We start from the raw sequence: 21,235 nt of genomic DNA on the forward strand, positions 1-21,235 counted from the left end.
CTCAGCTGTGTATAAAATTGCAACCAATCACAGCGCAGCTTTCATTTTACCTCAGCTGTGTAAGAAATGGCAACCAATCACAGCGCAGCTTTCATTTTACCTCAGCTGTGTAAAAAATGGCAACCAATCACAGCGCAGCTTTCATTTTACCTCAGCTGTGCAAGAAATGGCAACCAATCACAGCTTTCATTTTACCTCAGCTGTGTAAGAAATGGCAACCAATCACAGCGCAGCTTTCATTTTACCTCAGCAATATAAGAACTAGCAACCAATTACAGTGCAGCTTTCATTTTACCTCAGCAGTAGTATAGTAACCAACCACAGCGCAGCTTGCATTTTACCTCAGCAGCATAAGAAATAGCAACCAATCACAGCGCAGCTTTCATTTTACCTCAGCAGTATAAGAAATGAAAGCGGAGCTGTTATTGGTTACTATAGGCAACAAAAATTACAGGGGAAGTCGGTGACGTTTGGATTTTTAATTCCGCCAGTATTCGTTGCCCGGTGCTGAAGAACGCTCGGGCTGAATTTCACTCAAATCGGACAGAACTGTGGATTTGTATACGACACAAACAAACAGATTTTCTGCAAAGTGCTGCATACGTAGTATAGTATATATTTCTTAAAACCCCAAATATGTGGAAACGTTCACGGCATCACGGAGAGGACATCTAATGAGGATACTGATGCTTTATGGAAAATAATCCAGCCATAATAAATGCAGAGTGTTAGCAATGGAAGACTGCCTTTTTCAAGCCTTAAAGGGGTTTTCCAGGCTTATACGTACTATAGAGTTGTTATGATAATTTGCAGAAAATCTCTCTGCATGTTCCATCTTCCTTATTTGCATATTTCCCAGAGGAGCATGCATAGCCTTATAAGTCTCCTCACATACCTTTTAGGTGCTCTCCTTAAGGAGAGATGATACCCTACCTGACCCACATCATAGGCCTCTCACTAGCCAAGCCCGATCCTGCTACATACTGATGAGGGGCAAAAGCCCCGAAACAGCTGTCTGTGTATGGATTCTGGCTTTTGGTTTTCACTTCCCAGTCATTGTTATAAGGCTCGTCTAAAGAGTTTAACACTGACTTGCAGAAATCCTGCCTTCCATTAGGTGGCGCTGCAGAGGTATTGTTCCAATATGCATACCTTCTTTGACTGGTCTCACCCTACATGATGTGACAGGGCCTTATGCCGAACTAGAGTTCAGAGACGAAGGGCCTCCCCATTCACATTTGAGAAACGTTGTCAGGACCAGCCAACTACTTTGTGTGAATGGAAGGCCTCCTCACTCTTCTCAGGCAGACAGCGGTGGTGGAAGGAAGGACCGGGCATGTTGAATTCATTTACTTAAATGTTAACTATGCCAACAATACCAGTGTGGACCACTGCAAAGTATACAGAGATGTGTGCTTCCAGAACATATCAACCCCCTTCACAAGCACACCGACCCCAGCGATCAGCTGATCGTCAGCAGTCCCGGGTGGTGGACCCCCATTGAGAAGCTACTGATGACCTATCTTGAGGACAGGTCATCCAATCATTTTGAGGTGGAAAACCAGTTTGGAGTATATTTAGATGGGGCGGATTTGCTAAGGATTCTCCATTGTAACATAATCTGCACCTAAGGCTGTGGCTCCACACGGGCGTATTTGCATGCGCAATGAGCAGAGACTAGAACCCATTGATTTCCATGGATTAATTCACATTTTCGCACTTTGCACGGACATTTTGGCTGCGAGAAAAAATGGAACATGTTCTGTTTTTCAGCCTATTTACGCATCAAAGGTCACCATAGAAGACAATAGGGGGTACGCAAATGCGCAAGGAGATGCAGGAAAAAGAACACATCTGGAACTAATTAGCCATTTGAATCAGTGGAGTTTTTTTGAAGCGCACAAATGAACTTGCCTTGTGGGTGCAAAAAGTACAGTAAAATATGCCGATGCGTGCACAAAAAGCCATTGTTCACTCCGCAAAAACTCAGCGCTCAGGTGCTTGCAAAGATGCTTATACCCGTGTGAAGCCGGCCTAAGGGCTTATTCCGACGTGCATATATCGGTCGGGTTTTCACGCCCGGCCGATATACGCTGTCCATATCTGCAGGGCGCCCGGACGATATACGCTGTCCATATCTGCAGGGGGAGGAATCCGTGCTGATTTTTTTTTAGCACTATGTAGATGTGATTTGATAAAATCGCATCCACATGGCTTGTGTTACAAATGCTGAGGATTTTCAAAGCATTTACTCCCCTATGAACATACCCTTAAGGGTGCATTCACACGACCGTATATCGGCTGGGTTTTCACGCCCAGCCGATATACGGCGTCTCTCTCTGCAGGGGGAGGAGGCTGGAAGAGGCGGGAGCAGTGCTCTGAGCTCGCGCCCCCTCTCTGCCCCTCTGCACTATTTGCAATGAGAGTAGGTGGAATGGGGGCGGGGCTAAGTTTTTGGAATTAGCTCCGCCCCTGTCCCGCCTCTCCTCATTGAAAATAGTGCAGGGGGGTGGAGAGGGGGCGGGAGCTCAGAGCACTACTCCCGGCTCTTCCAGCCTCCTCCCCCTGCAGAGAGAGACGCCGTATATCGGCTGGGCGTGAAAACCCAGCCGATCTACGGTCGTGTGAGTGCACCCTAAAGGGGTATTCCCATCTCAGGTATCCTATTTCAATGTGTTCAATGAAATCACAAAACAAGGCACTCGCCCATAAGATGTTTGTTTCCAAAATGCTCCGTTCTCCAGATATTGATTCCTCTGGTTGTTGTCAGGGAAATAGTCCACCTCTTCTATGGGAAGAAATAGCAGAGCACATTGATAGCTGAGCTGCACATGTGCTCCTGAGATCCTTCTAGATGAGAGAAGTGTGCCAACGCCAGGCCTGCTCTGCTATTTTTTTTAATAAAGCAGGTGGAGAATGAACTGTTTTGTGATTTCGAACACAAATAAGATTCCTGAGATGGGAATACCCCTTTAAGGTTACGATCTTTGTTGCATCCCTGATTTTACTTGAACTGTTGGACTGTTCTTTGATGCTGCAGTACTTTGGTATTTCATGTTACAAGAATAGGGTTTAATTAACTTAAAAAGTACCTAAACTTAAAGGGGTTGTCCCGTGCCGAAACGGGTTTTTTGTTTTTTTTGCATAGGCCCCCCGTTCAGCGCAGGACAAACCCAAGGCATGTGTTTAAATTTAAAAAAAAATTTTTACTTACCCGAATCCCCTCTCTGCAAATTCTTCCTTCTTTTCCTCCAAGATGGCCGCCGGGATCTTCACCCACGATGCACCGTGGGCTCTGTGCGGTCCATTGCCGATTCCAGCCTCCTGATTGGCTGGAATCGGCACACGTGATGGGGCGGAGCTACGCGATGATACGTAGAAGGGGGTGGAGCCAGAACGCCGCTCATGCCCGGACTGACCAGAAGGGAGAAGACCCTTCTGCACAAGCGCGTCTAATCGGGCGATTAGACGCTGAAATTAGACGGAGCCATGGAGACGGGGACGCCAGCAACGGAGTGGGTAAGTGAATAACTTCTGTATGGCTCATATTTAATGCACGATGTATATTACAAAGTGCATTAATATGGCCATACAGAAGTGCTTAACCCCATTTGCTTTCACGGGACAACCCCTTTAAACCTTTTTTTTTTTTTTTTTTAGAAATGAATATAAGAAACTTTATATCATACTGTATTGGGGAAAGAAAAAGCTTTTTTCCACTTATTGGCCACTTCTTCACCTCTCGCCCTGATAACCTCTATACGCAGACAGAGCACACAGCAGCTGCTCACAGCTGACGGAGAGTCCTACTTTTAGTACATGGGTGGCTAACCCCTTACTGCTCCAGGATGTACATTTACGTCATGGAGGTTCAGGGTTTGTATGGAGGGGGATTGGCTGTTAACCCTTTAAAGTGGCCAGATCACATTTCAGGGGTCCCAAAGAATACCCCTCCACGATGAGATTGCCATGCCATGGCATCTTGCGGCTTTCCGAAGCTTGCATGGCTTGATAGAATGCCTGTCAGAATGTGATATAATGCAGTACTATGCATTATACTGTATCAGTGTTCAAACAATTGCAAGTTCAGGTTCCCTATGGGGACTAAAAAAAGAAAAAATTGAAAAAAATAGTGAAAAATAAGTTTTATTATTATTAGAATAAGGCCTTATTCAGGCAGCCGTATATCGACAGGACACGAAAAACCCACCAGGCCGATATATGCAGTCCCTCTCTGCAGGGGGAGAAGGCGGGGCAGGAGAAGTGCAGTGAGCTCCCGATCCCTCTCAGCCCCTTGTCACTATTAGCAATGAGAGGGGGTGGGATGGGGGAGTTCAGTGCACTGCTCCCGTCCCGCCTTCCACCCCTGCAGAAGGGGACAGCATATATTGGTCGGGCGTGATAACTCGGCCGATATAGGGACATCTCAATAAGCCCAAAAAGAGAGGACACTAAACGTCCCCCACCCTGCCCTTTTCCTGTAGTCATAAGAAAAAAATCCCAAAACATATTTGGTATTGCTGCATCCGTAAAGGTCTGATCTATCAAAATTACGCATTATTTATTCCGCACGGTGAAAAAAAACCCCACAATGCCTGAATTGTGCTTTTTTGATCACCCTGTCTTCAAGAAAAAAAAGTTTAGAAAAAGTGATCAAAAAGTCACATGTACTCCTAAATAGAACCTATAAAACCTGCAGGTTTTCCTGCAAAAAACGAGCCCTCACACAAACATATCAAGTAACAAATGAAGACGCAATAGAGGTCCGAAGATGGCGGCAGAAACTATATACATTTTTTCAAAAGATATTATATTTTCTAAGGGTGCCTTCTCACTTGCGATCGCGATATCGCTGCGTTTTTTAAGCGCAAATGTCAATAGCACTTTCCAATGTTAAAAATGCATCGCACAAAAGTCGCAAAGCACAAACTTGCGATTTTTGTGTGATGCATTTTTAACATTAGAAAGTCCTATTGACATTTGCGCAAAAAAAATAAAGGAGCGATATCGCGATCGCAAGTGTGAAGACACCCTAGAAGTAGTACTTAAAAAGAACAACTAAATTCCGTATTGTCCCAATCACACTGACCCATACAATATAGTTATGTTATGTCTGCTGCAGTCAGTACTCTGTAAAAACAAGCTCAATGGGACTTCCTAATGTTAAAAACTCATTGCAGCGCAAGAAAACCGCAATGCGTTTTTAACATTAAAAAAACGCAGCAAAATCACATGAAAAAAACGTGCAAGAAAAACGCTAGTAACGTTAGTAACGTTTTTCAGTACATTATATAGTCCCCCAATAAACAAGCCCTCAGACCGCTATGTTGTCTGGAATTAAAGAGTTAGGACTTTGTGAAAGTGGGGAGGAAAAAACAAAAATGAAAAGAAACGGCCGCGACTTTAAGGGGTTAAGTATCTGATGCAGTAAGAAGTTAGCAGGAGTTCAGTAAAGTTTAGTTCGTTATATATGCTGACTCCGCCCCCATCTGTCACCCAATCAACAAACTCTTCCACCAGAGCTGTAACATCGTCTGCCCCTCCCTCCTTGGAGCTGTACAGTGAGAAGTCCCTCCCCCTTCCAGTCCGGTCATGTGACGGCTCTGTCATCACACTCCCTACATTCTAGTATTTACCTAGTCACCGCCCTCTACAGCCACGCCCACACGCCTACCTGCGGCGTCTGATTTACATAAATACACGCCCCTCTCACGCGCGCCCCTTCCGTTCGCCATTTAATCGGCGCTGCTCGCTGTGCCCGCACTCCACCATGCCCGGCCTGCTGCTCGGCGATATCTTTCCGGACTTCGAGGCCGATACGACCATCGGCAAGATTAGGTTCCATGAGTTCCTTGGAGATCAGTAAGTGTCTGTGACGAGCTGTTGCTTAACCCCATGGTGGCTGAAGGTCAGGTGGAAGGAGACTATAGTTGTAGTGGAGGCTCAGCCTGTCTATTCCGCAGCAGCTGCTGGGACTTGTAGTTCTGCTAGTATACTGTGTTATGCAATTAGTCAATGAACCAATGATTTTTTTATTTATTTTTTTATACCGAAAAGCGTGTAATTTATTATTTGATCCTTGGCTAAATTTACACTGAACCATTATCGTGCAGTTCAGCTCATTTAATGTTTTTTTTTTTTTTTTGCCAATTGTTCAGTGTTAAAGGGCCGTTCGTTCCTGGTTTGTAGACCCCGCAGCCCTCTCCGTACCTTCAGGGTATAAACATGGTTTTTCCTGTTTGCGCTCTGATTGCGGTACGGACAGAAGTTGTACGTGAAGAGTTTCTATCTGTGATCTTTCTCTCGGAGCGCTCGTCTGAGATATAATAAATGTCTGCCTTGTGGTGGTCAGTGTGTGAGTATTGCCCATTATTTCTTATGGGAGCGTGAAAACCATCTAGTCGCACTCGCATGTCATGTGACTTGTATGTGACTGCGATGTAACACCCCCCCCCACCCCTTATTTTATCTATTGCAATTACATGCGTTTTTTATTCTTTTGCTTGTGTGAAAAGCCTATCGAATGCACTGCATTTTGTGACCCTTTGAGGTCCAAGCGACATTTGTTTCAAATTGTCCCTTTAACCCCTTAGTGACCACCCAATCGTGTTTTTGTCTGCAGGCGTGTATGGAAAGAGATTGCGTTGCTATCTCCATCCATACATCGCAGGTGTCAGCTGTTTATTACAGCTGACACCAGCGGGCAACAGCCCCGCGGTAGATCAGGGGTGTTAACCCTTTAAATGCCACTGGCAAATCTGACAGCGGCAGTTAAATTTCCCAATCGATGTTCGGGGGTCCCATACGGCCCCTCTGCAATGCGATCCAGAGAGCAGTGCGGGTGTCATCGCAGCTGGGGGGTCTTCTGAAAGGGGTGGCTTGATAGACTGCCTGTCAGATCATAGTGTGATATTATACTATGGCATTACATTATACTGCAGGGGCGATCAAAGCATTGCATGTTGTGGTCCCCCAAGGGGACTAAAAAAAAATGTAAAAGATAAGAACCATAAAGTCTTATTAATTTAAAAAAAGTTATAAAGGTTAAAAAAAACAAAAAAAAACCCTTTGACCTTATTTACAATTAAAAAAACTAAATAATAAAACAAATACATATTTGGTATCGCTGCGTCCGTAAAAGTCCAAGCTTTCAAAGTAATGCATTTACCCCGAACGATGACCGAAATGCGTTTTTTTTTTTTTTTCTTGTCACCCTGTGAAGAAAATCTAGTAAAAAGCAATGTCATATGTATTCAAAAAATGGTACCAACAGAAACTACATGACGTACCGAACAAAATGAGCCCTCGCACAACTATGACGACGGAAAAATAGTTATTTGTGGGTGAAAGATGAAGACAGAAAATGTAAAATTAAATATTAGTACTGACCCATAGAATAAAGTTATCACGTCACTTTTGTTTCAGTTTGTGCACCAAAAAAACAAGATGCACCGAAAGATGGCGGAATGTTTTTTTTTTCCCCCACCCTTTTTCTCCACTTAAAGCTTTTTCAGTACATTATATGGTACATTAAATGGCACCATTGAAAAATACAACTCGTCCCGCAAAAAACAAGCCCTCATACAGCTACGTCGGTGGATAAATGAAGGAGTTACGATTTGTTTTTTTTAAAAGGGGGAAGGAAAAAACAAAAATGTGTGGGGGGGGGGGGGAAGCAAAAATTCCTTCACTAAGACGTTAATGGCTAATGCCAGTACCATAAGGATATGTTCACACAGCAGAAATGCTGCAGATTTTCCCTTTCTTGGCCCCTGCTGGGCAGGGTTTGATTGGCTAGGCCACTGGGGTGACGGGTTGATCCCCTCGTGATGCAGAAGTTGGTTGGTTTCTTCAGCAGTTTATCACTTATAACTTCTTTTCTACTATATAACAACCTGCTGAGGTCTTCCTGCTCTAGAATCTGTTGCCTGCAGTTGGGACAGAATGTTTGAGCTGACAGATTCCCTTTAAAAAAACATAAAATTAGTGTTAGAATGATGGCAATTCTCGGAGAATTAGTATCGGTACTGTTGTACCTTGACTCCACCAGAAGTGGGGGTGTACACCAGCATTAGGCTGCTTGACAGCCAGGTGACACCTCCACTTACTGATTGGCTGAGAAGCTCCTGATTGCCTGGCTGGTGCAAGGTCCAAGGAGCAAGTAAGCAGTTTAGTCATGGATGGAGGGTTAGGGGTTGTTTCACAGTGAGGTGTACATTAGCTGTAACTCCTTCCATGTGTGAGCCACCCGGCATTAACATGGAAGTATTTACCTCATTATGTACGCCTCACTGTAAAACAACCCCTAACCCTCCATCCATGATTAAACTCCTTGCACGCTCCTTAGGGTGTGTGAAGATGGGCACACCCTACCATGCACCTTTGTGTTCATAAGATATTTAAAGTACAGGAACACTCAAGAGATTTTCCAGGCAGTTCTGAGAATAGGTCATCAATAGTTAATTGGCTGCGTTCTGTACCTAGGAATTGCAGTCTTGCTGCAAAATTCGGCATGCAGGTACATCTCAGACAATTTGTAAATGATGAGTTGTGGTGTGATTAGAGGATTGGTGTTGCCACCTGAGGCCTTGAAATTGGTTCTACCCTTGGCCTATAAAAAGTCTCTCACTTGTGTGTAGTGACCCCTTTTTCCACTAGACTCCTCTAGGATGCAATCATAGAAAGTTTGCCCAGTTAAGAATTTTGAGGGGGGCATTAACCCCTTCCCGCTCCAGGATATACATTTACGTCCTGCAGCGTCAGGGTATATATGAAGAGCGAATAAAACGTGACCTCTTCAGCGCGGTTGTCAGCTGTTTATTACAGCTGACACCAGCGGGCAATAGCTGTCATCGTCCGCGCGGCCGATGACCGCTATTAAGCCTTTAAGTGCTGCTGTCAATTCTGACAGCAGCATTTACATCCCCCAAACGATGTTCGGGGGTCCCATAAGGGCCCGTGTGTGAGATCGCAGGGAGCCGTACAGGTGTTATGGCAGCCAGGGCCTTCTGAAAGGCCCCAGGGCTGCCTTAGCGAACTGCCTATCAAGCCGTCCCCATGGGGTGGTTTGATAGGCTGCCTGTCAAATCTCAGTATGATGTAATGCTATAGCATTATGTCATACTGCAGGAGCGATCAAAGCATCGCTAGTTGTAGTCTCCCAGTAGGGCTTAAAGTTAAAATAAGATTAATAAGGTGTTTTTTTTGTTGTTTTTTGACAATTAAGTTATAAAAGTTTAAATCGCCCCCTTTTGCCATATCTATAATAAAAAAATCTAAATCCTAAAAGAAAAATACATATTTGGTATTGCCACTGCCTTTGACACCCACCCACCATCACCTCTGTTTGCAGGGGTGTCATGAACTAGAAGCTAATCCAGTTTTAGTTTGGGCTCTGGCGATGTTCGAGTCTGGAGACCTCGGGGTGAGTGTCTCAATTCTGCTGTTGCTGTAGGACTGCACGCTGCCCCCACTCCTGGTGTGATGGTCTGGGGGTCCTTGCATTTGACAGTCTGTCACCCCTAGTGGTGGTAGGAGGGACAATGACGGCTCAGTGATATGTTAAAGGGGTTGTCCCGCGCCGAAACGGGTTTTTTTTTTTTTAAACCCCCCCCCCGTTCGGCGCGAGACAACCCCGATGCAGGGGTTAAAAAAACCACCCGCACAGCGCTTACCTGAATCCCGGCGGTCCGGTGACTTCAATACTTACCGCTGAAGATGGCCGCCGGGATCCTCTATCTTCGTGGACCGCAGCTCTTCTGTGCGGTCCACTGCCGATTCCAGCCTCCTGATTGGCTGGAATCGGCACGTGACGGGGCGGAGCTACACGGAGCTACACGGAGCCCCATAGAGAACAGCAGAAGACCCGGACTGCGCAAGCGCGGCTAATTTGGCCATCGGAGGCCAAAAATTAGTCGGCACCATGGAGACGAGGACGCTAGCAACGGAGCAGGTAAGTAAAAAACTTTTTATAACTTCTGTATGGCTCATAATTAATGCACAATGTATATTACAAAGTGCATTATTATGGCCATACAGAAGTGTATAACCCCACTTGCTGCCTCGGGACATCTCCTTTAAGGACATCCTGCAGCCACATGTGTTCCTCTCATGACAGCTTCCAAGAGGCGGCAGGATAATGCTCGGCCGCACACAAGGGGGTAACAGGAATGCCCCGACAACATTGTCACACTACCCTGTCTGCCTGGTCACTGGATTTATCACCAATAGAACATGTATGGAACCATCTGGAATACAAAGTTCAGCATCCTATGAATTCGCACGATCGTGAGGCTGTGGAGCGATATGCCTCGTCGTACCACATTTTGTAGCCAAGCTAGAGGCAGTACAACAGGGTACTAGAGCCTCCATGCCCACCTGTATCACATCTAGTAGCCTAGATAGAGGCAGTACAACAGGTTACGAGAGCCTCCATGCCTGCCCGTATCACATCTTATATCCAAGCTAGAGGCGGTACAACAGGGTACTAGAGCCTCCATGCCCCCTGTATCACATCTTGTATCCAAGCTAGAGGGGGTACAACAGGGTACTAGAGCCTCCATGCCCGCTCGTATCACATCCTGTAGCCAAGCTAGAGGGGGTACAACAGGGTACTAGAGCCTCCATGCCCACCCGTATTACATCTTGTATCCTAGATAGAGGTAGTACAACAGGGTGCTAGAGCCTCCATGGCTGCCCATATCACATCTTGTATACAAGCTGGAGCTGCTACAAATGTATAGAAAGTTTCATTCTATTCTGATAATTCCTAGGTGATGGATTTTTATTTTTTTTAACAGTGAGTGTAGTTATAGAAAATTAGAGGAAAAAAAATGCTTTCTTACAAAAAAACAGCACCACCCTTTTCCACAGGTTTTATGTGGCATTGCAGCTGTCGTATTCCAGAGCACTCATTGACAGGTGGCGGCACGGCTTCCAAGGAATGCAGACATGCTTTTCTAGTCATATAGAGCCCTTTGTGTTACTGGTTTTGTTAACTGAGCTACAGAACAGATGAGTCGGCACAACAGCGGACTGTCAACCTGACTCCATGGCCGCCGTGCATCAGTCGTGCTCAGCTTCTCCTTTGTTCCTGCTTACCTCAGTTATTCTTGCTCCATGTATTGGGGTAAAGTTTGGGTCAGGGCTCAATGAACTTCATGCATGAGGAGGAAGCTAACTATTAATGACCACCTGTATGACGGAGGGATTTGTGACGGCAGACTACTTCCCAGCTGCCATATAACATGTCACACAAGAGAGACTACTTCTGTCAAGTACTGTATGTGAGGTTTCTCTTTGCACTTGGTAGAATACTTGTACTGTAACCTGAGCTGGGAAAATGTCTGCATTAGGGTGCCTTCACACTTGCAATCGCGAGATTGCAGATTTTTTTTTAAGCGCAAATGTCAATAGGAATTTCCATGTAAAAAACGCGGCAATATTGGAAGTGTAAAGACACCCTTGGGGTGGTTTGACATCTGCGTTGGGGATTCCACTTTACTGCTGTATTCAGGGAGCAGGAAAGGGGAATCCCTGCAGCTGACTGCTTCATCTCTGAATGGAACCCAACAGAGCCGGGCATATTTTAAGCCGGATCTGCGATAGATTTTGACGCAGATGTGAAACCCCCCTAATTCTAGTCAGCCAGGTCTTGGAGCTGCCTGATTTTCAACTACTGTAAAAGTGAGTCTTTTTTTTTTCTCTTGGAGATGGGGAGATGAGCAAGAAATATATTTGTAACTTTAAGCACTAAACATAGAAAATGCTTAAATAAAAATAAGGAAAATCCAACACTTCCTCCCTTAATCTCGTAGTTTGCCTCCCTTTCGCAATTATGAGTAATCTTTAATTAATCTGGTCCCCTTAAAGGAGTTTTGTCATAAAAAAAAAAAAAAATTCTATACTCTCCTGTTCCTGCACAGACTGTCTCCTTAGGGCATCTTCTGCTCACTGATCTTCTCCAGTCCCCTGGGTCACCTCACTGCATGCTGTCTGGCTTCTCCTCTGTTATGAAGCCTGCATTCCTCGCATTCTTCATCCGGCAGGTCAGTGAAGGTCACGTTCCTGTGACATGGTGTTCACTGGCTAGGAAGGAATGCCGATCTGCTGCAGAGACAGCGGGCATGCACAGTCACTGCAATAGCTCAGCATTCCTTGCCAGGCTGAATTAATGACGTAGCTTGCTTTGCCGGGTACGAAGGAGACTGCTTCCTGTGACGTCACATACATTCACAGGTAGAGGAATCGGCCAGCTGGAGGTGAGGTGACCCCACCGGAGCTGCAGGAGACAGAAGATCAGTGAGGTGAAGATCTGGTAAGTAGACTGACGGAGAGGAATAGGAGTATATAATTTTTTTTTTTTTATGACCGAACCCCTTTAAGGCCCACTTACACTGGATGAGTGTTGGGCAAACGATGCCTGACAGCGCATCCCAGTGATGCTTGTTCCCATGCTGTTACACAGGAGCAGGTATCACTCAGAGCGCGGTCAGCATTGAGGTGGAGCGACCCGGGAGCGTTCTCCCCCCACATGCCTCCATTCACTGCAAGCAAGTCATTCAGAAGTGAACTCTTACTCAGTTGTTCAGTCTCTGCAAGCATTTGACGAAGCGGAATTTCAACTCTTAACAATAATTGTCCCATGTAAAAGGGCCTTTACTCCTCAGTCTGCATCTGGGTGTTGACTGCAGCAGGAGCCTCCCCCTGTCTGCAGCAGGACACACAGATTAAAGGGGTTTTCTACCACAAATATCTTGATGACCAATCCTAAGGGCAGGTAATCCATAGCATATTGTTGCAGGTCTGACTCCTGGCATCCCCACACTTCACCTGTTTGGGGAACCTTCTACACATGCGCACCTTAATCTGTTGCTATATACGCCACATGTTAAATATGAATTTTGGTGCAGAATTTTCTGTCTTAAGTGGCGTTTTGCAGAAATATTCTGCACGTCTGAAAGGTCCCTGAAGAGGCCACGGTACTTGGGCAAGTGCTTCTGCCTCTAACCTGTGATATCACGTTTGTCAGTCACATGACCAATCTGCAGCTCAGTCCCACCCAAGTGAATGGGACTGAGCTGCACTATCAGGGGGAGCTGCAGTAGTCTATGGCAATATCTGATATACAGTGGAGAGGCTGCCATGCTCACCAGAGGGCCACAGATCTTCAGTAGGGGGACTGGAAGTCTGAAACTGATGACCTAAGCAGAGGCTACGTCATCAATAGTTTGGTCTTAGAAAACCCCTGATGATTTAACACCATAATGTAGAAAATTCTGCAGTGACAAACGCAAAGCATCTGTATCTCCTGTTCATTTTCCATTCACGTCTAGATTTGGAGCGTTAATGTTTTAGTAATTGCTAGTTAAGTTTTGCACTTGCAGATTTTTCACTTGAAAGCCTAGCAAACTCCCTAACTGGCCCCAGCGTGCGCTGACCTACATACCGACATTTGTCATCTAATCCTACAAACTTTCTGTGCCAGAGTCCACAAGCGTTGGATTGTTTACTGATCCACAGTAAGCCCTCTGTTTGCTGTCAGAAATGAAATCTAACTCTGTTTTCCCCTAAACAGAACTGGTGCCGTAGATATGACTGACACTATCACAGGGCTCTGACGGGCTGTCATTGCAGCCAGAGACCTAACAAAGGTGAACGCAACACATATTATGGCAGAAATCAGAAGGGAGATGGAACAATACCTCTGCACCGCCACCTATTGAAAGGTGGCATTCCTGCAAGTCAATGTCAGACTCTTTATACAAGCCATGTAACAATGACTGGAAATTGTTGCACGGTGTGTATAAAGAGTCTAACATTGACTTGCAGGAATGCTGCCTGCCAATAGGTGGCGCTGCAGAGGTATTATTCAATCTCCATTATTTGCATATTACCCAGAGGAGCATGAATGGCCTTAGAAGGTGAGTGAGGAGACTTATATGAGCTCTCCCTAAGGAGAAAAGATAGCGTTCCTGACCCATTGAAATCAGATCACTTCTTCAAGATCACTTGTGGGTCTAAAGTGGGGGGAAAAAATTCTACAAAATGTAACTTACAAAAAAAAATAAAATGAAAGGTTTTCGAACGGAGAAAAAAATTAAGTTGGCAGGTATTAGTGTATCTTGACGCCACCAGGAGCTAGGGGTTTAACAGGGAAAACGCCCCTGTCACACCCCTAGCTCCTGATAGGGCCAAGAGCAGAAGGTCCTGGAAGGTGCTAAAGGGCTGCTATGTGAGTGAGCAGTCCTCCGCGGCGAAATGCCTGTCCCCGGGGGCCAAATGTTCTGACATTGCCACGGCGCTGTAGCCTCCAAGGTGTCCTCCTCCTGGGGGGCCTTTGTGGCTGCAGCCTGTCGCTGTCAGTCGGATGGCGCTGTAGCCTCCCTGCTCTCCTCAGGCAGTGTGCGGGAGATGGGGGGGATGGGGGGTTGGGGGGGGACGGACAGACACACGCATGTAAGCGACTATATTGCGACGCCCTGCACCTCTGTGTGAAAGCCATGTTTCTGTAACGGGAGGGCCGCTACTCTATGCTCCCTGCTGTGTAACGCAATTTTACCGAAATGTGGGAGTCCCGCTTCACGGCACTCTGTGTCCTCGCTTATGCCGACCATGTTGTGCACTGTTAGAGCAGGATGGCGGCTTAAGGTCGACACTGGGGAAGAGGTATTGTGCTGGGACAATCCTCCCCTGCAATCCCGCTCTGCGCTTCAACACAGAGCGAGGTGCCACCTTCTGCTGCGCTGCCGGAGAAAGGGGGTTTCAGCTGCCGCAATCCTCGCCTGCACTGCCGACCCCGAAGACCCATAGCTGCAGCCCAACGTCCTTTTCAAGGAATTTCACCTGCAGCATTATCTTAGTGGGCTGCCAGGACCTGAGCTGTGCAGCCAATCTGGTACAGGGGGCATCAATTCCCCCCCCCCCCCCCCCTGTCAATCTTGACTGCACTAGGACTTCCTGGTGGAGTCAAGATACACTAATACCCAGTTAGCATTGCTATGTCTGTATTGACCTGCTTTATTAAGGGATCACACTTATCCTGTATAGTGTTACAGGTGTTTGAATCTTTTTGTGTTGTGGAAAAGTAGTAAAACATACAATTCTAGTCTATCACAAAGTGGACTGACTTGGATGTTTATACTGTATGGCAAACCCTGTAAAATAAAAATGATGGAAAAATTTCTGTTCTGAAGGGGAAAACCCCTACAACACATTAGGCTGTAGTCACACTGGCAAGACTTCTGTATGAGGTCCGTCCATGTCAGAGAGGGACAGAACCCATTCATTTGAATAGGCTCACTCACACAAGCTTTTTTTTCCCACTCAGACCTACAGTCCAAGTTTGAAAAATCATTGCATGTCCCATTCTCATCCAATATATACACACACATCCAATGTACATTTCTCCCACTAAAAAATAAAATCTTCCCGCAATGGTCATTAATGGGGTTTTGTCATTAAAACAAAAAAAAAATCTATACTTTCCTATTCCTCCACAGGCGGTCTTCTTTAGGCATCTTCTCCTCGCTGTTCTTCTCCAGTGCCCCTGGTCACCTTGTTATGAAGCCTGCATTCCTCACACCTTTTCTGGAGGTCAATGAAGGTCAGGTTACAGTGACATAGCGTCCACTGGCTAGTAAGCAATGCCGATCAATTGCAGAGGTACAGCGGGCATGAGCAGTCTCTGCAAAAGCTCGGCACTCCCTCCTAGGCTGTAAACTGACGTAGTGTACATTGCCGGGCAGGAAGGAGACTGCCTGTGAATGTATGTAACCTCATAGGAAGCAAAGGCATCGGCGAGCTGGAGGTGAAGTGACACCTTCCCCCCCCCCCCCCCCCCCCATCCCCACGGGACTGCAGGAGACAGGAGAAGATAGGTGAGGTGAAGATCTGGTAAGTAGACTGACAGGGAAGGAATAGGTAAGTTATAGAATTAAAAAAAATAAAAAAAAAATGACAGAACCCCTTAAGGCATGAAATGTTTGAGATTGTTTAGTGCCACCCAAGCATTGCAAAACACTGGAATGCCAGGTTGGCAGTTGTATCTGATCACTATCAAGTCTGACATCACCCATTGACAGGGAGCTATGGGGACCACCCACCTGACACTTCACAGCTCTGCGAACAGAAAGGGGAATGGGAAGGAGTAGTGGAAAAAGACCTTGCTGGAGTCAGCTGGTCTGCAGCTGCAAAGCTAGGCAGCCGACCCCATGAGGACGTGACTGGTCCTTTTTAAAGCCACCAGAGTAGCTATGATTCTACGAATGTGTCTAGCTTAACTCTGCACAATGGCTTTTCAACAACTGTTATAGCTAGTTATTAAACTTGATTTGGGGTAAAATGCTGACAAGATGGCACACATTCATGACCCCTTGGTAGAAGATGAGGGGTTGTCGTCACCTTGGGTTTAGTCAATCTAGCCACTGACTAACTCTATGACCATATCAACTTTTCAACTACTACTTCTCTTGTACTGTTTATGGCTTGTTACATGTCTTTTCCTATTGTATTCTTGGCTCTCATAGGTTGTCTTTGGGTTGAGTTGACCCAAGTTAATAATCTTTTATTTGCTTCAGATGGGGTGTTCTCTTCTCACATCCGAGGGACTATACGCCTGTGTGTACTACGGAGCTGGGGCGGGCTGCAAAGTTGGCACCAGAATTCAAAAAACGAAATGTCCGCATGATTGCTTTGTCCATTGATGCTGTGCCAGATCATCTCGGTTGGAGCAAGGTAAATGCTGAACAGGCTGTGGCTGTGATCTGGCGATTGTAGCATCTGCAGTGGTTGGCAGGGCGGAGGAATAGGAGGCTGGGAACTGTTGGGTGGCGTTGGCACCTGGCTTCTTTGTTACTAACATCTGAGAACCCAACCTAGTCATGCTTGTTTGAAGGAGCAGAGGCTTTACTCCTGTGCTGTATTTTTGCTATGGGGCAGGATTAAAGTCAAGGACCAGGAGCTGTATATCTAGAACTCTTGGTCCTTAATGGGTTAATAAGAATGTCTCCTCTGATCCGGGAGTGAGTTTTGTTTAAGGGGTGTTTTTTGTTTTTTTTTTGTTTTGTTTTTTTTCCTTTCGCAGTGATGCCTTGAGATGGAGAAACTGCAGCATGGTTTATTTTTCTGTGATATTGCATAAAACTTGCTGTGGGTGAATTAAAGATCACATTTCTATGTACATGGGTCTTGCATAAAAATCGCAGATTTAATAGTGATATCGGTCTGAGTTTCTCTGCCGTAAAAGTGTAGTGTGGCTGTCCTTAGGATAGTCAGGGCCGTATAATGTGGAGGGCTACCACCACTGCCATAGGGGCTATTTATATGTAGCGCTGCTGTGAAAAGCTATTGTAAGGGGCAACTGTTGCTTTTAAGAAGGGGACTTCAGGAAATGGCGGTCTGCAGCTAACAACCACATGATATTCAGCTATATTCCACCGGCTAGAAGTTCCATGAACTTCTATGATGCTCATAGGGCAGGAGCCCGGGTAGGAGCTTAGTTGATATAGTGCCCGTGCTTTCAGCCCTGAAAGTCTCATTGATCTCTATGGAAGTGAGTGCACAGTCTGGAGCTTTGAGTCCACAGTCCATGCACCAACTTTTGAATCTGACAGCGTGGTCTCTATTATGGTTTTTGTCCCTATCTGCCTTAGATGAATAGAAAAGCATTGAGGATGGTGCTTTTCTATCTAGCTTTAGATTGACAGTGATGGAAACCACATGAAACTGACACAAAGTAGGACTCCTCTCATATATGGAGCCCTATGGTTCAGTCTTTGTCGCCTTCTGCATAGGCACAAAGCTTGAGGCACTGGACGGTAAAACGTAATGTGGAAGAAGCCCGATGTTTAATAAACATTTTTTTTTTCCTGCTTTGGTAATCTTTCGTGTTCTGTCTCGAATCTTGCAGGACATCAATTCTTACAATTGTGAGGAGCCCACAGAGACGCTACCCTTCCCAATTATTGCAGATCCGAAAAGGGACCTTGCTATAAAACTGGGTATGCTGGATCCTGATGAGAAGGACAATGATGGCATGCCAGTAACAGCCCGATGTGTGAGTATCCTAGGGATTTACTGAGGATCTATACAACTCATGGATGGCCGAACATTACCAGTGGTTACGAAGAACAGAACAATTCACTTTCACTTCCTCAGTAATAAATAGGTTCTGTAATTTTGACTGTAATCTATATGACTGACCGAGGCCTTTCTCTGTTAGGTGTTCATCATTGGCCCAGATAAGAAAATGAAGCTGTCACTCTTGTATCCAGCAACCACCGGTAGAAACTTTGATGAGATCTTGAGGGTTGTAGACTCCCTTCAGCTAACTGCGTACAACAATGTTGCAACTCCTGTCGACTGGAAGGTAATATTGCTAGTAATGCTGGATATTAATGACTTCCTTTTTCCCAAACTTAAATATATGTATTGTAAGCAGAAAATCCTTTTCACAATAGGGTTTACTTAAAAACCTTTCAGAGTTTGACTTCTGCAGCTTGTGTAAAGTAAAGGCTTCTTTATGCTGGAGGACTGTCGGGCGGGTTCAATATGCGCCCTACAGCTAATCAGCGTTAATCGCCCCGGTGCTTTTACACAGCAGCAGTAGTCATTCAAGTGAATGAAGGTGGAGTGGGCCAGGGATCATTCCGGCTGCTCATCTCCATTCATTGTGAACAGGTAATTGCTCAAACATAGAACAACTCTTGTTCACATTTAGCGAGAAGCTATTCGGCATTTGTTCGTTTTCACTGAGCTGAAAAGAAACTACTTACGGCAACTGAGCAACTTCTCACGTAGTGCCGTCTGCTGCCGTGTGTACACTGGTCAATAGTTTCCTGAAATCACTCATCTGAGCAATTATTCAGACCACTATCGGCCTGTGTAAAGGTACATCTTGCTGCAGAAAGTCTTTCACTGAGCAGATCTCTCAGTGAGCTCCTCTCAACAATCTAATAAGCTGGCATGACCAAAACTGCTTTTGTTAGATGAGCTTCTTGACAGATCTGCTGGTGAAAGGCTTTCTACAGCTTGCTATATACTGTGATCTGTAGAAGTCAAACTCTGCAAAAGTGTTAAACTCTATTACAAAAATGATTGTCAGCCCAAAATACAGGGTTATTCAAAAAGCAGATTTGTGGATGTAATTACAAACCATACACAATCCATACATCACTGAAAAGAGGCAGGTTCTAAGTTTGACACACCAGGAAGTTCCATTTTCTGCCACATCTGTTCAAAAGTGCCACAAATGCGCTCCATTTTCATGAGGTGTGTGTGTATTAATTATGTAACAAAGTTCAACAAATTTTCTGTCATTTGTAAATTTGCTTGTGGCGTGAGTCTCCTGTTTCTGGACTCAAGTGAATCCATTGTTCAAATGCAACGTGAATTTGCTGTTGAGTCAAGCACACAACTATTTCTCCTGTGGTGTCGCCATCTTCCTATAAACGACAAACATTCCTGTGGTGTGGCAAAAAATGGAACTTGCTGGTATGTCATAAACCTTGAACCATCTTCTTTTCAGTGATGTATGGATTGTGGATCATGGTTGGGAGCACTCCAATACTTAAAAACAAGGGGGGGAAAAAACCCTACTTTACAACTTTAATTTCTCACTGGGACAACCGCTGCAGCCACTTGGTCAAGAAAGAGTTTCAAGAGCACTTCCAAACATTGGCACAGAAGCCTTGGGGTGCTTTTACACGGGACGATCTGTTGGGAAACAGACGACTGATAGGCCGTCCCAGCAGTAATCCTTCCTGCGCCTCCATTCAGTCTGCATTGTTCGTTCCTGTATAAAGGCAGAGTGGGCCGGAGAACGCGCCCAACCACCTCGATTCACAGTAAGGCAGTTCATAAGTGAATAACTCTTTACACGGGACGATACGTCATTCTGTTTTCGGCATGCAGAAACTGAATGGCAATTGAGAAGTGAAAGACTTGTCGTTTGTTGTCCAGTCGGCGCATGCACTAACACAAAACAGTAAAAGTTCAGATTCTCGCTGAACTGGAGTTACTAGTCACAATGAATATACAATGTAATCCATGGTTTACAGCAGGAACTAGTCCACTTAATCAGATTTTCTTTCTACTTTTTATTAGCCTGGCGACAGAGTTATGGTTCCTCCAAATGTTCCTGAGGCAGAAGCCAGTAAGATGTTCCCCTGTGGCGTTTTCACCAAAGAACTACCGTCAGGAAAGAAATACCTGAGATACACAGCGCAACCAAAGTAGATTCCTTCTGCTGCGAAGACCTTTCCTATGTTACAGAAAATCTAATTGGCCTTGTCTGACTGTCCTCTTAATAAGCGGCTAAAGGAATGTTAAGTACATGAATACAGACTAGATCTCTGAGCACAGAGTCTTCATTAGTGGCTAATGGCCCATTTAGACAGGACTAGAGCCGTCTAAACGACTGCGTGAGTGCTGACATCGCCTCTAAGGTTGTTAGCGTTTGCGCAGAGTGTTTAGGCGGGCTTCTCACTCAGCGCTTCACTTATTGTGGAGCGCTGAACGGGGAGCGTTTACACGCAACAAGCCCATGATCCAGTGATATTTTTTTATGCTGACTGAAAGTCAGTGATTACTAGTGAATGAATAGTAAACGATTTTTTTATTGTTGCGTTTACACTAAACTATTAACGCTCAATTCATCTGTATGAACGTATTTGAACGATAATTATCCTGTGTAAATGGCGCCTTACAAATTGCATTGTGCATCCTAAACTCTGTGCTTCCCATTATGATGGGTTAGGGGGTTTATAGGATATTTTGGGCACTTCTGATAACAGATATTCAGATCTATTCAGCACTTAACTCTTCATGTTTGCACTTGACACCCCTCATTTTTTTTTTTTCTTACAAAGACCCTAAATATATTAAGCAGTGTGCCAACACCGTGCCTTTCTCACTACCATATAATTGCAGTCTATTTGGGGTTTTTGTGTTTTTCCCAAAAAACTATGCATTTGTTCTGTATGCAGTTCTGATGACATTCATTATTCAGGTGACTGCAGTATTGTTGAATAAATTCTCTTATGAAGTATTATTGTACTTGATGTCCTTACTAGTTGAACATATAATATGAAGTATTCTATATGCTCAAAATATAACTTATGGGGGGCGTGGCCTAACGGAGCCGATGGAAGACGTGCCTTAAATCGCTCCGCTTCCACACCAAGCTTTACAGCGACAAAAAGCCTGCCCAGGGCAATTAAAACATCCCACACAGCGG

General features: G+C 45.2%; 1 protein-coding gene across 1 annotated transcript; it reads left to right on the forward strand.

The window, feature by feature from the left end:
• Positions 1 to 5,703: 5,703 nt before the first annotated feature.
• LOC136621659 (peroxiredoxin-6-like) lies at positions 5,704 to 21,046 on the forward strand. The gene is made up of 5 exons (XM_066597308.1): positions 5,704 to 5,862; positions 16,578 to 16,734; positions 17,909 to 18,055; positions 18,221 to 18,367; positions 20,104 to 21,046. The coding sequence occupies exons 1-5, from the start codon at positions 5,771 to 5,773 to the stop codon at positions 20,233 to 20,235; spliced, it is 675 nt and encodes a 224-aa protein (XP_066453405.1). The 5' UTR covers positions 5,704 to 5,770; the 3' UTR covers positions 20,236 to 21,046.
• Positions 21,047 to 21,235: the final 189 nt, after the last annotated feature.

Source organism: Eleutherodactylus coqui, chromosome 3 (assembly GCF_035609145.1).
Source record: "Eleutherodactylus coqui strain aEleCoq1 chromosome 3, aEleCoq1.hap1, whole genome shotgun sequence".
In the NCBI taxonomy this organism is placed as follows: Eukaryota; Metazoa; Chordata; class Amphibia; order Anura; family Eleutherodactylidae; genus Eleutherodactylus; species Eleutherodactylus coqui.